The sequence below is a fragment of the Streptopelia decaocto genome (assembly GCF_964273445.1).
Source record: "Streptopelia decaocto genome assembly, chromosome: 3".
Classification (NCBI taxonomy): Eukaryota; Metazoa; Chordata; class Aves; order Columbiformes; family Columbidae; genus Streptopelia; species Streptopelia decaocto.
In genome coordinates, this window is record NC_138656.1 from 18,890,549 (window position 1) to 18,911,783 (window position 21,235).

Consider the following 21,235-nt stretch of genomic DNA (forward strand, 5'->3'; position numbering starts at 1 on the left):
GTGTCTTGGACTGGACTCTACTGAGTAGCATTTATTTTTTTTCAGACCATTTCTTCAATTTGCTTGAATCCGGATGCTGCCCTGGCTGTCCCTGCCGTCCATGCAGCCACTGGTGGTGTGGGGCGAGTAAGCCCCTTCTCTGGTTCATCACCAAGCCATGAATTGAAATACTGAACACAGCTGGATTCATGAGAAACCTTTCGAAACACCTCTCCTTATACCTTTCTGGTTCAGGCAAATGCATTTAGAGAACCATTCTCAATGCATTTTTACCCAGGCCACATCTCCTGGCTTGCAGGTAGGAACACTGTGTGAGACGGTGTCAGCACCTGAAGGTCAGGAGGGATGGCCGACCGCCACTGCCACTCGCAAAACCAATCCCTCTGCCACAGATGGGAATCGAGCCAGTCTGACACGGCTTGCCCTGGACAAACCCAGGCTGACTTTATTTCTTTTTATTTTCTAAACGCATGCAAGTCACTTTTTCGATTACATCTTCCAGGAACTGAAGCATACTTGATTTGCCTATAATTCTTCTCCTTTTCCCCTCGTTAAAGACAGCATGACATTGTCCCCACAGCTCTCCCCTCAGAGCAGGCTCCCTTTTTAATGGCTGAGAATTAGCACTGGGAGATGAAAACCTGAAAGGAGCATCCCTAACTCCCCCCAGTCCCCTACCAGCTGACAGGTCCCAATTCAGGCATTGGGACCCTCACCCCTTGGGGACAGCCAAAGCGGGGTCCCCAAACCCCAGCTGCTCCCCCTACTTCTCCTCACTGGCAGCCCCCATCAGCTCAGACACCCCACACCATGTCCGGCCTCCTGCCCACCCAGATCCTATGTCACCCTCACAGGGACACGTGCAATCAGCCATTTAAAGGTGAGAAAGACTAGATGTGGGCAGTAGCTTCATATTTTTTAAACCTGTTTCCCACCTGCATGCAGATTTAAGTTTCAATTGTGTACAATTTTTACCCAGTGCATGTTTGTACACATACAAAATCCAACCAAAGCAAACTGCTTCCTGGCAGTGTTTTTAAATTAAATGTCTTATTTCTTGCATTTGAAACATTATTTCCTTTTTAAGTTATTACTTTGGGTTTTTTGAACTTGAAAACAAAACACGAAAAAACCCAAACCATTTTGGGGTTTGGCAGGGCTGTTTGATCCAGCTGGGAGCAATTGATCACTTCTGCTCTTTCATTTGACTGAAAAAATGAGTTTTTTATTTTATTCTCCATCAACCATGAGCTGCTTTATTTAGCCATTATTTTCTCTGCATGGTAAGTAAACTTAAAATCCAGCTATTTAATGAGACAGCAAGAAACTGCCAAGGGTGACAGCTTGTCAGGTGATATATAGCTGGTTAACACAGGAACACGTTGACTCCTCTTACCCTTCTCTACTGCCACCAGAGCGGCTGGGATGAAATACTGTTGCTGCGGTTGGGGACCTCTTGGCTTGAGCGCCCCCACCACATGCTGCGCACCCTCCCTCTGCCTCTCAGACTGGTGGGGTCCAGCCAGGTGTGGGGAACAGTTTTAGGGCGATATGTCCAAGCTGCATGGTTTTCACCAGCAACCAAACTGGAAAACCAGTAAGACCCCCCTGAACCCTAGCCCCTCTACCCGAAGGACATACATGAACAGGACTACGGAGAAAAGCAAGTCATGATTTCAGCTGTAGCTCTTTTATAAGGACAGATGTTTTATCTGAATAGATGTTTTCCTGCCCCTCCCCACAGCTGCAGAACTGAGTCCCGCCAGACCAACCTGTCCAGCAGAGGAATAGCAGAAGAGCGTATGGTTATGAACACGTAATTATGGGATTACACACAAACTGGGCAGGTTCTTAAAGACACATCACAGATGTACACTGATTCACAATTTATCCTCAGAAATACCTTGGGCTACGCCTGATGTACAGGTATGCTTGAGATGAAATTTGGCAGGTGGTTTGCAGGGAAAAAAAAATAAAGAGCAGTATCGCCTTCATCCTGAGGAAAGCCTTTTGCCTCGCTTATGTTAAGGTTTTTAATATCTATCATTTGCTCTGCGTGGGGATTGCCCTTAGCTCAGCCTGTAAATTGAAGCTGACTCAGAAATTAGTAGGTGGCTTGGTGAGAGGGTTTTACCCCTGAGTTTGGAGGCTGAAGATGTGCACTAGTTTCCTACTGTTTTTTTTTTTTTTTCTCAGTTTCATCCATTTAATCTTCAGGCAGATGCCTGGCAATTTCCTGAGATCCTCTCTCCTCCTCTGTCATGCAGCCACAGATGTCACCAGCAGAGATTATGAAGTGGAACCCCTTCAAACCAACAGGCAAAAGCTGCTGGTCAGGTCTCAGATCTCTTTGGTTCGGGACCATGCCCACCAGCCTCTCCCAGCCTTTGGAAAGGGAGTGAGGTCTTGTAGATGCAATCAGCAGCATGAGTTGCAAGGTGAGGCTGTCACTTTTATTCTCTGCAATATGGTAGAGGTGCAAAATCATACTCCATTTTGCACCAGTAAAAGTCTCGAGCACATAAAGTTTATAGAGCTTGTATTCTAGACTAGTAATACCTAGTTAACTGAGTGATCTAAATTATCTATTAATATGTTTAAAAAAGGATTTCTCTCTCCTTCCCCTAAACTAATGTTTCAGAGCCTCTTTAAAGGGTTCAGGGGAAATCCTTCTAGGAGTAGCTGAACAGTCCTGTTCAGGCTAAGAATTTGGTGAAACATGAAAAAAGCCTTTAGGTAAATGTATTCTGGGGAGGAAGGAGGGTCCAGGAGGTCCCTTGGGCTCTTCTGGGGACAGCTGGCCCCGTGTGCTCTGTGAGAGCAGAACCAGCCTCAGGGGAATGTCTTGCTAACCAAAGAGATGCAGAGAGTTGTGAGGCAGAAAGGGCCTTCTTGTCCCAACACACACACGGATGGGACCAGGGCAGAGGGGCTCCAGACAGCAGAGTTCGATGTGCTGGGGGGCCTCACCCCTTCCTGCACTTTTCATTTTACAAAGGGGAAAGGAAGATCCTAACCCATGTAGTGAGAAGGGAGACTCTTCCATATATGTCACAGGGCCCATCCCAATTGTGTCCCGGCACTTCCTCTGCCTACTGTATTTCTGATGGATTTGCAGAGCCTGTCCTGTGGCTCTTTGTCCCTAGAGCACAGTCCGATGGTTTGCAGGGGTGTTAGCTGGGACCCAGCAATGTGGCCACAGAGGGGAGAAGTCAGGGGGATGAGTGCGCTGTACTTACTTGCGAGAATGACCATGTCCATCCCCCAAAATATACTCATAATCCAGCCAACCATCACGATGGCCGTCAGGATCTGAATGAGAGCAGCGGCGATGTTCAGCCAGAAGACACAACACATGTGCCGGTCAGGGAGGTCGGTCCGGGCTCCGCACAGCACGGTGAAAGCAGATACAAATGTTCCTAGGGAGACAACAGCAATAAAATGCCCATTGAAAGCCACAGCTTTGTGCCAAATTCCTTCCATTAGGCCCCCTTCTCACAGCACCCCACTCCTCGTGCTCCCACTGCAATGCTGAAGAGCTGGAAGCTCTTCACAAGGGGACAAATGGAGGCACAGCTGTATCTCACTCAAATGTGCTCCTGTCTCCCATTGAATTGCACTAATAGGTATACTTGAAAACCAGGACAGAAGAAACGCTCTTTGGGTTTTGGCCCCTTCAACCCAACCCAACAGTAACCACTTATGCACTGTAGGCAGTTCACAAGGGAGGGCTGTGTGTCTGTGGACATACCAGTCTACCTTTTTTCTGCCTGGTGGCTCTCTCTTGGGGAGAATATTTGCTCCACAGAAGCTGTAAAAGGGAAAATTGCACTCAGAGTAGGACTGGCTTTAGAGAGCTGTAGGGCTCTGGCATGTTTGGCAGTCTGTCACCATTCACCAATACTGCTCTAGAAGGGCCACACACAAAAAAGGGGTGCTAAGAGGCACTGTATCTTTGCACAACATCTTACCCACTCACAAACTGTTACTTGAGAGCATGTTTTAACAAAGCAGAAGCAGCTAAACCAGCGCTGGAGCCAGGTGATCTGGTGTTGCAGCCCTTCACACCATTTGAGACCAGCTTACAAAACATGCAAACACCCTTTGGACTTCCCAAAACAATTCAGATGACAGATCTTATTGATGTTTGAAAGCTGGGGAAAAAACAAACAAAAAAAAACCAACAAAAAAGCCCCCAACCAAATCAACCAACAAACAAAAAAAACAGCTATACTACAGCAGCCTTTACAATTATTCTTCCTGAATTTGCCACATTGGACAAGCCTGATCATTTATTCACAGCTGATGTCCTGTGTCTTGTGTCCATGGGTAGATCACCCACAGCTCAGGGAAGCCTTGTCTGTCCCACAACCACCCTGCAGAAACATGCAGCACGGGCAAAGAGCAGAAGAAACTGTTTCTGACCCCATCATGTATGAGTTGTTGGCCAGAAAGTTCAGTCATCTGAACATTATCATTATGAATTGTCTTTGTTATTTGTTTTTTGTTTGTTTGTTTTTTAAATATAAATATAGCATTGCTAAGTTACATACAAAGGTGTAATGTGGATTGTACTGGATAATGTAGTTTTGTGAAATGCTTTCTTTAATTAACATCATGAATTAAAAAATCTTGCAGCATGATGTCCAGTGGTCTCTACAAAAATTGCCCTTTTTCCTATCAAAGTGTGGAAGCCTGCAAACGCCCTGTAAGACGTGAATGAATGAGATCATCTTAAATGCACAAGTGCCCTGTTGAACCCAGGGGAAGGAGGGAGTCCCTTGGTTTGACTGAAGATGGGGAGGAAATACTCAGTTTACACCCTTCCAGAAGACCTCACCAGAGAAAGAGCAAAAGGATCTGGGTTGGGAGCAAAATACCATTTCATCCCAAGCTGCCAGGGTGGTAGAAGAGACAATATCATAGAATCATAGAACAGTCTGGATTGGAAGGGACCTCCAAAGGTCATCTAGTCCAACTCATCTGCAATGAGCAGGGACATCTTCAACCGGATCAGGTTGCTTAGGGCCCCACCCAGGCTGACCTTGAATGTCTCCAGGGATGGGGCATCTACCACCTCTCTGGGCAACCTGGGCCAGTGTTTCACCATCCTCATTGTAACAAATTACTTCCTCATGTCTAGTCTGAATCTCCATTGCTGCCTCTTCTTCAGTGGGTCATGAGGAGAACAGGCAGTTAAGATGCCAAAATGCTGAGGAAGGCTAGCTACAGCCTATTTTTACTCTCACCATCCTCTGCAGGCTTCAACTCCAGCATCTTCCTAACACTCCATCAGCTCCTAAAACACCACTCGTCTTCCTGCTGCTGGCTGTATCAGATTTTGTCCTCCCACCCACTCCCTTTGCTGCACGTGGAGCAGCATGAGGGTGAGGGGGCAGGCAAGGGCTGCTGGGGGGTGGGAGGCAGCCCTACGGCAGAGCATTGCAAGCAGCATCTTCACCCAGGTGAGAAATGCCCTCCCAGGCTTTGTACTTGGACTGTTCAGCGTTCCCAGGCAGGGTTTCACCTCCTTGTCCACCAAAACCAAAGGGTCTGCACAGAGGTAATGGGGAAAAAATTTTAATCTCAAACGATGTTGTATAAATCTCCCCACTGCCTGTTAAAAGACATGCTGTCTTTTGCTCTGTGGCTTTGTCTTTCATGTCTTTTGTGACCTCTGTGTGGGATTATGTGAAATCTCTGCCCCACTTCACCTTGCTTTTTCTTCCTTTATAGTGTCTCCGATGCAGAAGGAAGCCTGGAATATTCCCTTGTGCTTCCTAAAACTGTTCTCTGCAAAGTTACACCACAACACTCTCTGAGATTAAATATGGATTGAGGCAAGATCAGAAACTGGGTGTTTTCATTTTTCCATCAGGATGTGAAATCTTGCCAAATGGAAGTGCATGTCTCTCTTTAAAATGAAAATCTTCTTCTGTCTCCTTACCTTTCACTCTTCCAAAATCTGTTACAAAAAAAGGTCATAAATGAGCAATAATTCCTAAGATACAGCTTCAAATCCTTCCAGTGAAGCTTTTAAGATTTCTACATCATTAGAGTGAGATGCTGAATTAGCTAATTAATCCCCCAAACACCACAGTGACTAAGCTAAAGTCTAGTGCCATTCAGAAGGGAATACAGCAGACAGAGCAGTTAAGTGTCCCTCTCTGGACAGAAAATTGATACCGAAACTAGGATTAAAACCTCATGAACTTGGGCTTCTGATTCCCTCTTCAAGGCACTTGCTCAGTCACGGGAGCCAATTCATTTTCCAATGCCAGTGCATTTTCTTTAGTAATTATGATTAGCTGATCTTTGGGAGGTTGTTGGCATTTTTAAATACAACACTTGAGACACGCCAGCAGACAAAAGATGGAAATATTTTTCTTCTTGTCCACGTACGCTTGAAATGTGAAGCAGAAGAAAGAGTTTTAAATGCATTTGCCAAGGTAGATATTTTCCCCTTAAGACACCACTGTAGTTACACATTGCCGAATATGGAAGTGTTTGCATCTGGAAGCAGAGAGGTGGAGAGGAGGAAGACAAGCAAGCTGTAACTGCTGATACCAGCTGGCTGCATCAGAGCTGGGGCACTGAACCATTTCTCTTCCTGTCCAAGCACTCAAACACTTGAAAATCTATCGCCTAGAAATCATAAAATTGGTATGCAAACTGCAGCTGGGATGATGCTGGCCAAATAAATCATCTGTCCAAAAAGGTCTCAGGTTGTGCGTGTAACCAGCAAAGCAGATGTAGACTAAAAGCTCCCACAGGTATGCCAGCATAAGTAAATTATATCGAGCATTTCTTCTGTCTTCCCAATGAAAAATACCCCAAACACAATAAAATCTGGGATTATTTTAAATCATGAGCTAATACAACCTCTTTGGGGACGGAGTGGGGGTGGTGGAGAGCTGTCCGATGCTACCTAGTGAGTCTGTTCATTCAGCCTCACCTGGCACCAGGGTCCATTGTAATCACCTGGCTGAGCCATACAGCCCCCGCAGCACCCAGAGCCAGGAGGTGTCTGGGGCTGGGCAGAGGGTTGGGGGCAGCTGAGGTTTGTCCTCTTGGGGCAGCTGTGGGGCAGAGGATGAAGGGGCCATGTGCAGTGAGGCTTGGATGTGATGGGATGGGGTGGGATGGGACAGGAAGCCAACCTTGCTCTCTCAACTCATCTCATCTCATTTGTGGCAGTGTCAGCCAGCTGGGGCACTGCATGCTGTTTTCAGCAGGTGAAGAAAGTCTCTGGGAGCCTGTGTTTGCTTTTGCTGCCAGCAGGACTGGAGTATTTTTCGATTGCACCAGTAAATAAGGAAGGCTTCTTGTTTTCAATGGTTTGATCCATGGAACACGAAGGGGATGTGTTTTCTGTAGGACAACACTGTAAAGGGAGAGACAAAGGAGGGGTTTTTGCCATTTCTCTCCTGTCATTCAGGATAAAGTCCTGTCTCCAGTGTATGCTGGTACCCTGGTGGCCATGGCCTTCCCACGAGCATCACCTGCTGGTTCCTGGCCTCACAGAGTACACCAAAATAGTATGAGAGAAGAATAATTTGTTTTTTTACTCTTAGAGGAAAAACTCACACCCTGGAGAGAGATTTCCTGGTTTACTATTGTTTGGGTCACTCATTCATGGCGGAAGAAGACATGAGGTCCAGCCCATGGCCTGTCCTGACCACAGTCTCCTCTGTGCTGAGTGCAGCAGCAACTGTGTCATGGAATATCTTAAGCTAAATGAGAGAAGCTTTTCTCTCACATTTTTGCAAGAAAACCTATCCTGGGCACTTCTGCAGGAGTTTCAGGCAGACACAGAGCTCAGCGTGTTTCGTGTGCAGGACCTGGCTGTGAGCAAGCTTCCAGTGGCACCTTCCCAGAAACATCAAAGTGGGAGCCTGGTTGGAGTCAGGGTGCAAACCAGAGCGAGACAAGACACTGATGGCCACAGTATAAGTAATTTGAGCACACAGATAACTTTTTAATTAGTGGGCTTCCTACTGACTACCAGATATCTGAAACTTCACAACAGAAAGCATCTTTGCTGAAAGGAAATCTCATCTAATGAGCTGCCCTGTTACAGGTGAAGGAACAGCAGAAACCCAAATTACTGCAGTCAGGGGCAGCATGTGGAGCAGCTGTTCCTGGTCATGGTCTCTACCCCACAAAAGCCTGGGGCAGAGGAGAAGCTAGAAAACGCTCATTTCTCTTCCCAGAAGCCTGGAGGTTAAGTTGTTCCCCTATAGCCCTATGAGTAAATAAGGCAGCTCAGGCTGGCTATCTACTGAAGATTCCTAAGGCAGAGAATTGTTTCTGTCTCTAACAGACATCAGTTAAAATCTCCTTGGAAGTATGCGGGCTAGTGTGAGTCCTCACCAGTGTCCCCAGTCTCCCCCTCACTGGAACTCAGTGGGGCTTAGGCTGCATCAGAGGGAACCTGCCGGCACAGGTGTATCACCTAAACCCTCTGAGATAAGAGTGCTTGCTTTCCAAGCTTGCCGCAACAATCTGAACAGAAAAGGCTGGTCCAGAAGAGCATTTGAACTACTGTGGCTCTTGCAGTTTGCAAGTGCAGCGCTCTTGTCAGGGTCCCACCATGCCTCTTCTTCTCATGGACTCCTCAGAGAGCTGTGATTGCAAACCTCTCCGGTTTGCAGCAAAAGTGCAGGTGCAGAGGCTGGAGGGTGTCCTCCCAAGGAAGTTAACCACTCTACAGTGCCTGGCTCTGTGGCACTATGTTCTTTGTCAGGAGGCATTTTCCCATCCAGTTTCCTCAGAGACATTCAAAGCAAGAACAGAAGACATCACACCACTTGCCATTCAGCCTCCTCCAAAAATCAGTGCACACAACTACAGCTGCACTCCCAGCTGAAGTGCCTGTGGCCTTTTTGCATTGAGGAGCTTGGGAGAGCTGAAGAATTCCTGCTTAGTCCAGGGTATGGACACTGACATTTACACAGCAATTCTTCACCTGTTAGTGGGTGCTTGACTTGTTTCTTTTGAAATATAAAGAACACAAATATGGCAAGGCCACAACACAAGGCTGCAGCACCAGCAAGGATTAGGTGTCCCAGCCAAGAGAACATGCACTCTGTCATTGGCAACCCTTCCGTCCTTTCCCTTGCAGTTCATTTCAGCCATGGAAGTAAGAGAGGACTCAGTGTAATTACCTGATTTTCTTCTAGAAATAAAGGTAGTTTAGAACAGCATGTTAAAAGCTTGGGTTTTAGGCTAAAATGTGACTAAATGGCCGTGGGCAAGCTTTTTTCCTCTTCCCAGTATCCACACAGGCTAACGCCTACCCCTGCCAAATAGAGTGCAAGGAGGCTAAGGTGAGTCAGTGGCTTTAACAATTTGAGGAGGAAAAAGAGCAGGAACAGTGGACAGCTTAGAAAACAGGAGGCTTGCTTGGTCCCAAGCATCACCTCTTGGAATAGAAAAAGTCTGAATCCAGGCCAGGAGTAGCAAGCACTGCTGCAAGGGGAGAACATCGATGACATGCAGCCACCTGGCAGCAAAGTGATTGCCAGCAAATGCCAGGTCTTGTGGACGGCAGTGTGGGCAGGACCTGGGCAGGAACAGCGGGAACTGAAGGGTAAGAGAGGGAGAAGAAAAAGGGAAGAAGGAGAGAGTGGAGGCAGCAAATGTGACAGAACCTCAATGTTGCCATGGAGAGTAGCTCGTGAGTTTTCCTCCATGGCCTGCTATTAAAAATGTTTTGTTTAGCTTCTGCCAGCATGTTGTTTTTATTTTTTTCCCCTTCCATATCAGAAGGACATTCAAAGTGAATTCTGGCTCTGTCCGGGCCTTTTGGCCTCACCGCAAACAAAAATATACAGTCATTTGACAAGTGAGACCTGGTGTCTGCGTTTCTTGTCTCCACAGGATTTATTCCAGTTCCCAAGTCTGCAGAAGGTGGGATGTATATAGGATTAGCTTTCTGTTTTCCCTGCATACATGAAGAATGTCCAGCATGTCCCAAAGCGTTATATGCCCGTGGCTGATCACAGTTGCTGTAGCTCTGGCGCTGAGCTCTGCATCTGTTTGCTACTAGTAGGTTTGTGTCATGTGGTCAGAACAGACTTGACAGTGTTTATGCAGCATCTACAGAAGGCAGCCCACGTGCAAGTAAGATAGCACTGCCTTTGCATCAAAAATGAGATTTTTCTCATATTCAGTGCTTTAGGAAAAGTTAACTCTTCTGAAAATGCGGAGTTTTTTAACACGAACTTCAAACCTTGACTACAACAAACTTTCACAGACTTCCAAGGCTAAAAATACACAGCAAAATCTTAGATTACATTGGGGGGGTGCTGCATGACAGTGAAGTGACTTATCAAAGCTTTAATTATACGCGGAGCCATCGGCATTATTTTTACTGCACTGCAATGTTTTGAACGTTTAAAAACAGCCACCCATAAATAGTGAGATTGCAGTACAGCTTGTTCCACTGACAGACATTCCACAATCCTTGGGTGAAGTTTTCCAATGCAGTCTTATGGTTTAATTCTCTTGACTTGATGCTGAAAATTAAGGGCGTGCTTGGAGTATCTGAGGTTGGAGGACTTCTGTAGAAGGGAGATGTGGGGCCTGACTCTGTAATCCACAGACTCCTGCCAGGACTTGCTGCTGCTGAATTATTTTTTCCAGGTTGTACCTGCCTGACTCGCAAACTAATTTTTTCCCCGTTTATATAAAAGATGCAGTCCCAGAACTGCCGTTGACATTTTGCATCATGCTTTATAATAGTATGAACCACTGAGGAAAATTCGTAATTTCTCAAAAGTAAAACGATGAGGGCGGAAATTACTACACAGAAACCTAGATATGGGGAGGGTGCACCAAACAATACCTGCGGTCACAGAAAACTAATTGCTTAAGATAAGGCCATCTACCCCAGAAGTATAATCTTTTGCCATATTTCCAAAATAATATGCTATAGGCAGAAATTATTTGCCAGTCTTAGCTAATACTCAGGGCAACTCTCTGAACACAACAGCAATCTGTTGCTTACTCACAGCTTCTCCCTGATGTAACATTAGTATGTCACTAAGTCATCTTCCTTCCCAACCTGTTCTGGCTCCTGTTTGGGTCACCTGAGAATCCCTGGCTGTCCATGCCACACCATAGCTACTCACCACACCTGTGCTGCTGACTGTGGTGGTACAGAGAGATGCTCTGTTGGATGTAAAGAAGTCATCCTTTGGGCACAATGAGCAGTCTAGCAGCTTGAGCTCTACATAAACTCACCTGTCTTACTCCTTGTCCATAGCTAGACTGGCTTGCTTAATGCTAATATGGTTCCTCAGTAGCACTCTGCACTTTGTATGCACTCTGCACTTGCTATGAAGCAGACCGCAGGCTGTCTGCACATTAGACAGGGATCAAAGGGCCAGGGAGGTTAAATGACATGTCCCTGGTTCTGCTGCTAGCCAGGGGTACTGCTGTGAAAAGAACCGAGATGCTGCAACCTTGCTTCTGCTCGATGCTTGCTTTTGTTTTCTTTGTTAATGGAATGAGGAGAGAATTTTAATTAATTTGCATCCTTATTAAGTATGCCAGCATCGAGAGAAATAATGCAATTGGCTTCCAATTATAACAACAAACAAAAGGGAGAACAAAAGGCACGGCCACAGTTTACAGCACAGGACACTTTGCTATAAGCTCATCTGCCCTAAGTGGATGCATTCCTGCTGCTCTGTAATTTTATCAGCAACTTAAAAGCTCTGTTTCGTGGAAACAGCTCTACTTGCTGTTTTCTCTCCGCTGTCTCTTGCCATGTAGATCTTTCTGTATTCATGCTGCCTACTATTAAACCAGGTGCTTATTCCACCTTGTGCTGCCCTCTCCTCCCACCAGCTACCCAGCAACACCAGTTTGGGTGCTTTGCCACAGCCCTCCCAGTCCCAGGCTGCTCTGCACCCACCTGCTGCAGGAGCTTGGGATCCAAGTGACAGAGGAATCAAGGAGAGAGAAACAACCCTCCACTAAAATAACTCTTATTTTTAAGCGTATGATCTTAATTCACGATTCTCAAGCACCTCTAGAAATCTGTTTTCTGCTTTCTTAATGTACATACAGAAACGGACTTTGAGCCATTCCATTTTGTGTTGTTTTTATTGAAATAATTTGACTGAGGCTTTTCATCCAGACTTTACAAACCTGGAACCTTCAAGAGCTGAATCTCCAGAGAGAATCCTTATTTCCGAGTGGCTATTAAACCTGTAAGGAAAGCTTTTTGGCTTTCTGGTACCTCCAGTTCCTAAAGCCCCTAGAAATAAGAGATGCGTAACAGTGGAAAAATAATGAGGAAAAGGCCATGGATTCTCAAGAGCTTCCACAAAGGCTCTAGCCAATTATACAGTGATGAACTGAAATTTATTCTTAATTGCCTGTACCAGAGAAAGCTGTTTCTCATCAGGCACAGAAGGTGGGCAGGCATGATGCTCCAGTCTCAGCTTCCACACCAGTGTCAGGGCTCAGAAGGACACTCAGTGATTTAGCAGGTGCAGCCAGATCAAATGCTCACTTGTCCTGCTGCCTCTGCCCTCTCACAGGTTAATTAAGTGCCGTTAGCGCTCATCTCAGGGTGCTCTGATCCAGCAGAAGGAAAGCAGCAGGCACAGGGCAGCGTACGGGTCTCTCCTGCCCTGTCTGTCTGCATCCAGCCAAGCAGCCAGAGCTCAAGGTGAGCTCTACAGCTGCGCTGCCGCCCTTCCTGTCTTTCTGATCGCTGCCTTGCAACTAATTCAGCCTTTTGAAGCTACCTAACTGCATTTGCTCTGCTCGTGGAAGAATAGATTAACTACCTCTAAGATTCACTGAGTGGTGAATCTGAGCTTGCTGTGATACCCTGGAGTCCTTAACTGTGAAGGCAAATCATGTTAATTAGGGACTGCTGAGACACAAGACAGCATTAATCTTATTAGAAAGTTAGATGGGGATGCAGAGCAATTAGGGGTTTTGCTACAGACTAAGGCAGCTGAAATGGAAGTGTAATAAAGTGCGTCAGCCTCCAAAGTACAAGCTATCTTTTAAGTAGTATGGGAATGTAAAACAAAACTGTGACATAAATGTTCAGAGATCTGCAGTGATAAGCGTGCAGGAGACTAACACAAAGACTTTTTTTGTTTTTTTTAAATCCAGAGAACTTGATGCATGCATTTTATGAGACCAAGTGTCTTAAACAAGGACTTAAAGGGGACATGAGAGAGTTGCACTTCATAGCCTGGAGGCGTAATGCTGCACCTGGGACCCTGGAATATGGTTTGGGAGACCAGAATTGAGGCCTGACTTTACAGCTGCTTGCTAAATAATTCTGAAGCTGTAACTTCATTGTTGTAGTGTTAGAGTAAAATTATTGTGTTAACACTGCTACTTTCAAGTGCCTTTTCTATTCAGATAGTCCTTGTCCCAGGCAATTTGCCACCTTTCATGCACCTGATGTGATAAGGCCATATCCCTCTTGTTCTGTTCAGTGCTACTGTAAGTCAAACAGTGACCAGGTCTTGCTTTTAAAAGTCACAAAAACACTATTCCTTCTTAGATGAAGGGTAAAGCACTTTAGCTACTAAAGCACTGCAAAGTTGCTGGTTTACTCATGTACCTGACATCTGAAATATTTAGGAGATGATGCTTTACACTTGAAGCTTGTCTTTGGTACCTTCAAATGATTCAGACAGATAATAAAAAAAATCTTGTTTCATGGTAGTTTACCTAATAGAGAATATAAAGCTGTCTTACCCTATTCAGCAAAACTGTAGGGAACACTTTCTGCAGCTTAACTTGTATCCATTTTAACTGAAATTTCCCACACTAACATCCCTGAACAGCAGATTCAAACGTGACCGATTCTGCAGAAGAGCTGTGTGGATGAGAAGCACAAGGATCCACACAGAGCTGGGCTGCAACCACTCCACACTCTCCTTGATGAGGAGTAATTGTAATTGTAGAGGTGAAGGAAACAGCCAGAGCGAGCCTCTATGTGTGACCTGCTCTCTACAGTCTTGCTCCTATGGGGGAGATGAGAAGATGTGGAATCTTCCAGAGCCTTTTTGACTGCCCGTGGACAGGCTCCAGGCAGCCCAACACAAGCAAGTCTTTGCAGGCAGCAGAGACGTGAACTGTGGTACTTTGTGCCTGACATCACCCCAGTGCACACTCCATAAATAGAGTAGGCTGGAGTGACCCGTGACTTTACAGATTCTGTGAATATGAGCACTAGCCAAGATAAATGAATTCAGCCCAGCTAGCATAGTTTTCTAAAAGGAAGATTTTGCTTATTAGGATGGAGAAAAAGCAGAGATGATGGAGGCTACTGTACCATATCTGCATCAGCAAGTACGCCGTGACATTGTGGACAAGGGCCTGAGCAACCTGCTCTAGTTTAACCCACTTGGAGGAAGGACTAGATGACTTCCAGAAGCCTCTTCCAGCTTCAGCGGTTCTATGATTTTCAGTAACTCTGACTACTCTACGCAAGGCTTAGCTGATCCATCTCAGTTCTTTTCCCAGAGCCATGTCCTTCTGCCACTACACAACTAAGCTCTTGAACATAGGGCTCTTCATGATTTTTCAATTTATTTTTGAAGAGCTGTTCTGGTTCTTAAACATCGGGTGCAGTTACTGTCATAGCAATCAGTACACCCAAACAGAAAGCATGTTTGTGAGACGCTGGTCATGCCAAAAGAGGTGAATTTCAAGACAACAGCCCCGTCTCTTTGACATTGTCCCCCCTTGAGCACTTGCATCCTCAGATCAAACAGCTCAGCCAGTCTCTGAGGGGAGCTGCCTTTGTACCAAGGGGAAATAGTGCTTTATATAGAAGTGACTTCTTTAAGAGAAAAAGAAATATTGACTTGGATAAAATAATAATTTTTGCAGAGTCTAGCCCTTTTTTTTTTTCCTTTTTTTTTTTTTTTTTTGTCTGAAAGCAAAGCTAAGGGAAAAACCACAGCTTGGTTGAGCAGGTCAGAAACATAGACTAATACCGGGTCCTGTTCGGGAGCTGGATTATCCACAAACCGTTAATGCCTCTTGGCCAGCTGAGATGTGTCCAACAAGGCCTCTGCACAGCCATGTAAGCGGGCTTGTGCAGTTTTACATGTGGCCTTTTCATCTGAGTGCCTCCACCTCTAGGATTCTTGCACTCCCAATTTGCAGCAAATAGCATCCAATTTACACTTCCATTACACAACAGATTTTTCCCTTTACCAAATAATTTCCAATACCTGCCATCTGGGGTACCAGTCATCATTAGATAAAAATGCACATGCATTTGTTTATAGATACTGCAAAGAACCGAGTTCCCAACATCACAATATAGCATGTAATTATTCTGAGTGAAATATGAAAAGTAGTAATTCTATTATTCAATGATTCAAGGACACCATTCTTCAGAGGTTAGAGAAGATTTATAAGGAGTGAGATGTACTACGGAAAAGTGTTATAAAAAGAGAAACTGAAAATTATCATAGTTTCATCTTGCATGTCATTCTTTTTTATAATTCTCATGTTGAACAGATTACAATAAGGTTAGGGACAACAGTAAAATGGTTCAACTCTCCTACGCGAGACTGCTGGAAGCACTTACCTGAATGTTAAAGGATGTAGCTGAGATTCAGGCTTTTAAATGCCCTTTCCTGCCCTACTGAGAAGCCATCGGACTGGGGGCAGGGGACCAACCCTGACATTGCAACACAAGACTTCACAACCTAAACAAAGATGTTGCTTCTCCGCTTCTGCACATCCTTCAGTTTGACAAACCAGAATTCACTATGGTCAGCTCTTACCCAGTGTTCCATGGTGTTTTCTGAACAGGGCTGGTTTTGGGGTGTATCAGCCCTGCAGAGGAAAGGGAATTCACACTCACTACTTGTGTGCCAGCTGGGACCAGGACCTCCTTGTGGCAGGCAATGTGTGGGTCCCAGAAGATTCTCCCTGTCCCAAACAGCTCGTACTCCAGTCCTTGAATATCCTCATACTCCTGACATATCTTCTTGGGAACTGGTGTTATGTTCTGTCTCTCTCAAGAGCCTGTGGGTCTCTGGAGTAGCTCAGAAAGTTCCATAACCTCCAACCCACCAACAACCACCATTTGTATCTTCCGTGGCTCCCCTGGTTCCGGACTTTGCAGGAAGCAGCAGGGAAACCAAAGGAATGCATCTCCTTGGAAAGAAGAGGTGGGTGTAAAGGGAAAAAGCTTCTTGAAAGGGCACACTAAGCTGAGGAACCATCCATCTAACCTTTATTCATTCCTATGTTGGTGTTCTTTTCCTAGTGCCAAAAAATACATCTATATTAGGCCCAGATTCATCTCCAACATAAATCCATTCACTGCCACAGTTACACAGGGGATTAATTTGGCTCATCGGGTCTAACCTGATCTTGGCAGCAATTTAGAAGTGCAAACAGCAGAAAGACAGTTCTTTTAAATAATAGTAGCAGGCCATGGCAAACATTATGCACCTGCTGCTCTGTGTGAGGCTGATGAATCAAATCCAAACAGAAACTTGAGCAGGGCTAACAAGCATGCATCCATGCAATTTGAGCAGAATTAGAAACTGCAGAAAATTTATCCTATATGCATACATGCACTTCCCTAACTTTTTAGCAAGTCTGTTGTGCTGTGTGAGGAATAGGCTCTGCTCCATACACCAGCCGTGGTTGCTCTTCTTGCTCCCCAGCTGAGCAGGACCGTGGTGCCCAGTGATTCTGGCAGGGTCTCCAGGCTGACCTTGTGCCCAGAAGCTGTACAGCTGGGAGACTGGTTATCCAGCTCCAGAAACCTCACAGCTTCTCGATAGCTCTTGTCGTTAAAGCTCATTTCTGGCCTGGATTCGCTATATCAGCATTCACACTATGATGTGCATTCAGTTTATGGGACTGCACAGCTGAAACTAAGGTGAGAACTACGCTTTATTCCACAAAAGGCCTCTTGTGAGTCTCCTATCTCAACAGAGTTGTGTCAGTCATGCAGCTCCACTTGTCTCTCCAGCTCCCCTCACCACCTTCCTCCCTCCCTTTGCCCTGTAAATGTTGCAATGTTACCTTGATTTTCTGCTCTTTTACAAATGAGGTTTCTGTCCCCTCTGCTGAAACCATTCTCACTAAGGTCTGCAAAGAGCCTGGGTGAGCGTCAGGACCTCTGCTCCACCTGCAGTATTTCTGGCTCGGAAGCTGCTCTGGAGCCCCTTGGGGTCTCCCTGTCTTTTTTTCTCCCCTACCGTGTCCTCAATATCTCTTATTCTATGTTGCCATTTTTTCTTCCTCTTTCACAGAGGCGCAGACTGAGCTTCTGCAATCCCCTTCCACTTGTTTTCTGTTCTCTCCATAGAATCATATAATAGTTTGGGTTAGAAGGGACCTTCAAAGCGTATCCGGTCCAATCCCCCTGCCATGAGCAGGGACATCTTCAACAGGATCAGGTTGCTCAGAGCCCCGTCCAGCCTGGCCCAGAATGTCTCCAGGGATGGGGCATCTACCACCTCTCTGGGCAACTCCTTCATGTCTTTAGAAAGACACTTCAGCCACATCCTGCCCAGTCTTACTGGTATCTCTGCTGGAACATCCTCTTGCCTTGAAGACAGCGATGTCGAACTCCAACTCCCTGCATAGTGAATGTTTCTCGCTGGTGACACCACCAACCACCACCTCACCATCAATCAGGCTTGCGAACAAAAAGGAGAAGAATTATATATTTAATTCTTTCCTCTCCTCTTCCCATGCATTCAGGTCACCCTAAATAATATTCATTTTTCTCTCTCACATCAACGAGATCAATGTTTTTCTTTCCTTACACTCACTTCAATCACTGTAGCCTACTCTCCAGTCACAGGTCTCTTTCCCAACCGTATCAAATGCTGTTTAAGACGTAGATTTTGGAGCTGATGAACATCTGTTGCTGTTATTAGTTACAACACAAACCCCCTACCTTTGAATTAAGCATTTTTCTGTGTGACACAAGGTCACTTGTTGCAACATTTTATTTCTGTAATTAACAAATGTCCCAATCCATATCAGGAATTTACAAAGGCTAAATCTGTTAAATCACTGCTGTGTGATTTCTTTTTTTCTAATTTTATTTTTTTAAGACTAATGAATAAGTCAGATATTTATCTTACACACATCGTTAGCTGTAGTTCTAACCACCAAAATGACAGAAAGCTGTACTTTCTCCCACCCAAATTCAATGAGTAGTGGCAGAAAGCAAGCTGTTCACTAACAAACTGTGGTGAGCCCATGCTTTTCCCCTTTCCCCTTAAAGCATGCGTTACTGTGCATCCTCTGAAAAAGTGGACCATTGATATACTGCTACATATCACAATGTTCTCTTCCTACTTAGGAATTCCTTATTCTTCTATGCTAATCCCTACAGGTGCCTAAAGTGTGTTTCTATGGTCATTAGAGCTTCCTACACTTAAGCATGAAATAATCCCACATTTCTATCTAAAATAATCAGATTTTCTCTCATTTTAGTGATAAAAACATAGCATTTTTTCTTCCCTCACAATTTACAAAATTTCTAGTACAGTATTGTACAAAAGCAACAATCTGACACATTAGAGCTATTCTGCCATCTTTTATTGTGCAATGAAAAAAAATAAGCATATATTTTTAGCTGACTGTGCTACACAGAACAATTTGATAGCAGAAGACTGTTATTGTCATTCAAAGGAACATTTTTTTAAGTAGATGCAGGCACAAAAATCACTTTAAATTTTACAATTAGTATTTTCTAGCGAAAAAATGCCTTTCCATGCAAAATCCAAAGACGTGAATGCATTATGACCACATCACAAAGCAGCTGCATGTTATTAAACTTTCCTTGGAGACAAACTGGAACAGGACCACCAACACTCTGGGACATCAGAACCATCCACAGCAAAGCACATGTCTCTGTCTCACATACTAAAGCAATTGGGACAGTGCAATAGTCCAACCATAAGGACTTACTGTAGGATGTCAAGTACATAATGATTACACTGTGCTCTACAAATGGAATCACTGTCCTATGGCAGCTCCTTGCAGGGAAAGGCAAGAGCAAGTCAGCAGACAGGACAGCAGGGAAGAAGGGAAGTTTAGGGTCAAGATCCATTGAACAAATTCCTCAATGGGAAGTCCCTAAAGGTCATGCAGACCACTGTAGTTCTCACCCAGAAAGTACTCCTCACGTATAATAGAAACATAAAATACCAAGTTGGAAGGGACCACAAGGATCATCTGGTACAACCTTCCTTGGCAAAAGCACAATCTGGAAAGATGGCCCAGCACCCTGTCCATCTGAATCTTTAAAGTGTCCAGTGTTGGAGAATCCACCACTTCCCTGGGGAAATTATTCTAGTGGCTGTTTGTTTTCATTGTGAAAAATTTCCCTCTTCTGTCCAACTGGAATCTTCCCAGGATTAACTTGTACCCATTGCCCCTCAATTTTTCCATGTGATTCCTTATAAAAAAGGAGTCTCCATCTTCCTTGTAGCCACCCTTTAAATACTGGAAAATGGTCTCCCCTAAGCCTTCTTTTTTTCAAGGCTGAATGTAGAAAAGGAATTTTTGCACACAGCAAAAGCACCAGGTGCTTTGTGTCTGGGCTGAAGAAAATCAGAATCATGGGTGGGCCTGGGGTGTAGGTGCACCAAACTACCCTCAGTGCATGATTTGTGAAGGATCACTAAGCACAGAGTGATCTCAAGGCTGCAGAGCTCCACTGGCAGTTCCTACTTTATTCCCCTGCAAGAAACCAGAGGCAGCCCAGGACTCTTTAGAAATCTTTGCATTTGCCTTTGCAACTTGCTCTGTTGTTTCTGCTCCTCAGCTGTTGCAGAAAGCTCAAGTGTTTCGGGCTCAGCACTCAGATCACCCTGCCATTTCCAGAAAGAGCTTTAAACTCCAGCTGTTCCTGCAGAGGCAGAACAAATACTGCTGCTTAAGCTCCCCAGTAACCCTGTCTCTGCTCTTGGAGGGAGCAAGGCAAATGTGTTTGGTCTTTCGGCTGAATGTTTGGAAACTGGAATGATGCTTTGCACAAAGCCCCCCACACCCTTCCTGAGGGAGGGTACAGCTGGCAGCAGGATGTTTCAAGCTAATGCATGTGCTAGTAGCTGTGGGTCATGTGGAACTAGCTTTTTTTTTGCCCATCTGACAAAGCAAAACCAGATTTGGGGTGGGATTAGAGTGGGAAGAGGATTGGATGGAGCAAGACAGTGTGATCAACTCCCCTCACTACTAATTGAACTAATACTGATCCAAAATGCACATAGAAGAAAGGTCAGTCAAAGGTTACTGTGGCAGAGGGATGCAGTTACACCTTGTGGGTTAGGAAGTCCCTAAATCACAGAATACCTTATGAAGAAAGCGCTGGTGTATTTGCTGACACGTTGGCTGGCTACACAAAGCAGAACCCGCCTGGTGCTGTGGGAAAGTTCAGTTTCATCATTGCTAGCCCAGTGGCAAATCATACAAGACGGGCATAGTCTGCACCATGCACGGGATCCATGTGAAACATCACATTTCTGGATCTGGTATTAAGGCAATACAAGTCTATTGGAAAAGAGCTTGCTGTTTTCTAGTTAGTGAAGATGAACAGCTGAGCCAAACTGCTCAGCAGGGAGAGAACACGAACATAGTTCTTATCCTTCTCAAACGTCTGGCTCTAAACTATTTATAATCCTTCAATATTTTTTAACATATGCAAATAGCTCTGCATATATTTTTCTACTTATTCTATTTTGAACATACTGTCACTTCTCTTCTAAAGTCCATACTGACCAACAGCAGCCATTCATCTAGTTCTCTTTATCTTAGCATTTCATAAGTACTAATGATACCCCTGTGAATGTGTATGTAATTAGGTATGCTAGCGTTCTCTTCCTTCTGTTGAAGAACAAAAGAAGGAAGGCAGAAAAGGTAAAGCATGGACTTTTGTAAACACTTAAGCACCTAATTCCCACTGAAATTCAGGAATTCCAGGCTAAATCATGCTTGAGACCATAGTGAAAGAGCTGTCAGGTTACTTGATCAAATTATGGTTTTCCTAGTTTAGCTTCACTGCCCTCCAAGGCTTTTGGCTATCGTGAAAGTGAAACATACAGATTAGGATTATGAGTATGAACCAGAAAATGAAGATCCTACAGGATATTAAAGAATGTTTGTCTGAAAAGTCACTTTCCTGTGCTGTCATAGTTTATATTTCTTCCTGTTTAAGCAGTGCCAATGATATGTGTTGGGTTTTTTACAACTT

General features: G+C 44.8%; 1 protein-coding gene across 2 annotated transcripts in view; it reads right to left on the reverse strand.

The window, feature by feature from the left end:
• STUM (stum, mechanosensory transduction mediator homolog) overlaps positions 1 to 21,235 on the reverse strand; it is a 50,897-nt gene that overhangs the window by 11,908 nt on the left and 17,754 nt on the right. For both annotated transcript variants that reach the window (XM_082048482.1, XM_082048483.1), the window contains exon 2: positions 3,240 to 3,419. In XM_082048482.1, the coding sequence (XP_081904608.1) occupies positions 3,240 to 3,419 (180 nt within the window). The remainder of the gene's footprint in view (positions 1 to 3,239; positions 3,420 to 21,235) is intronic.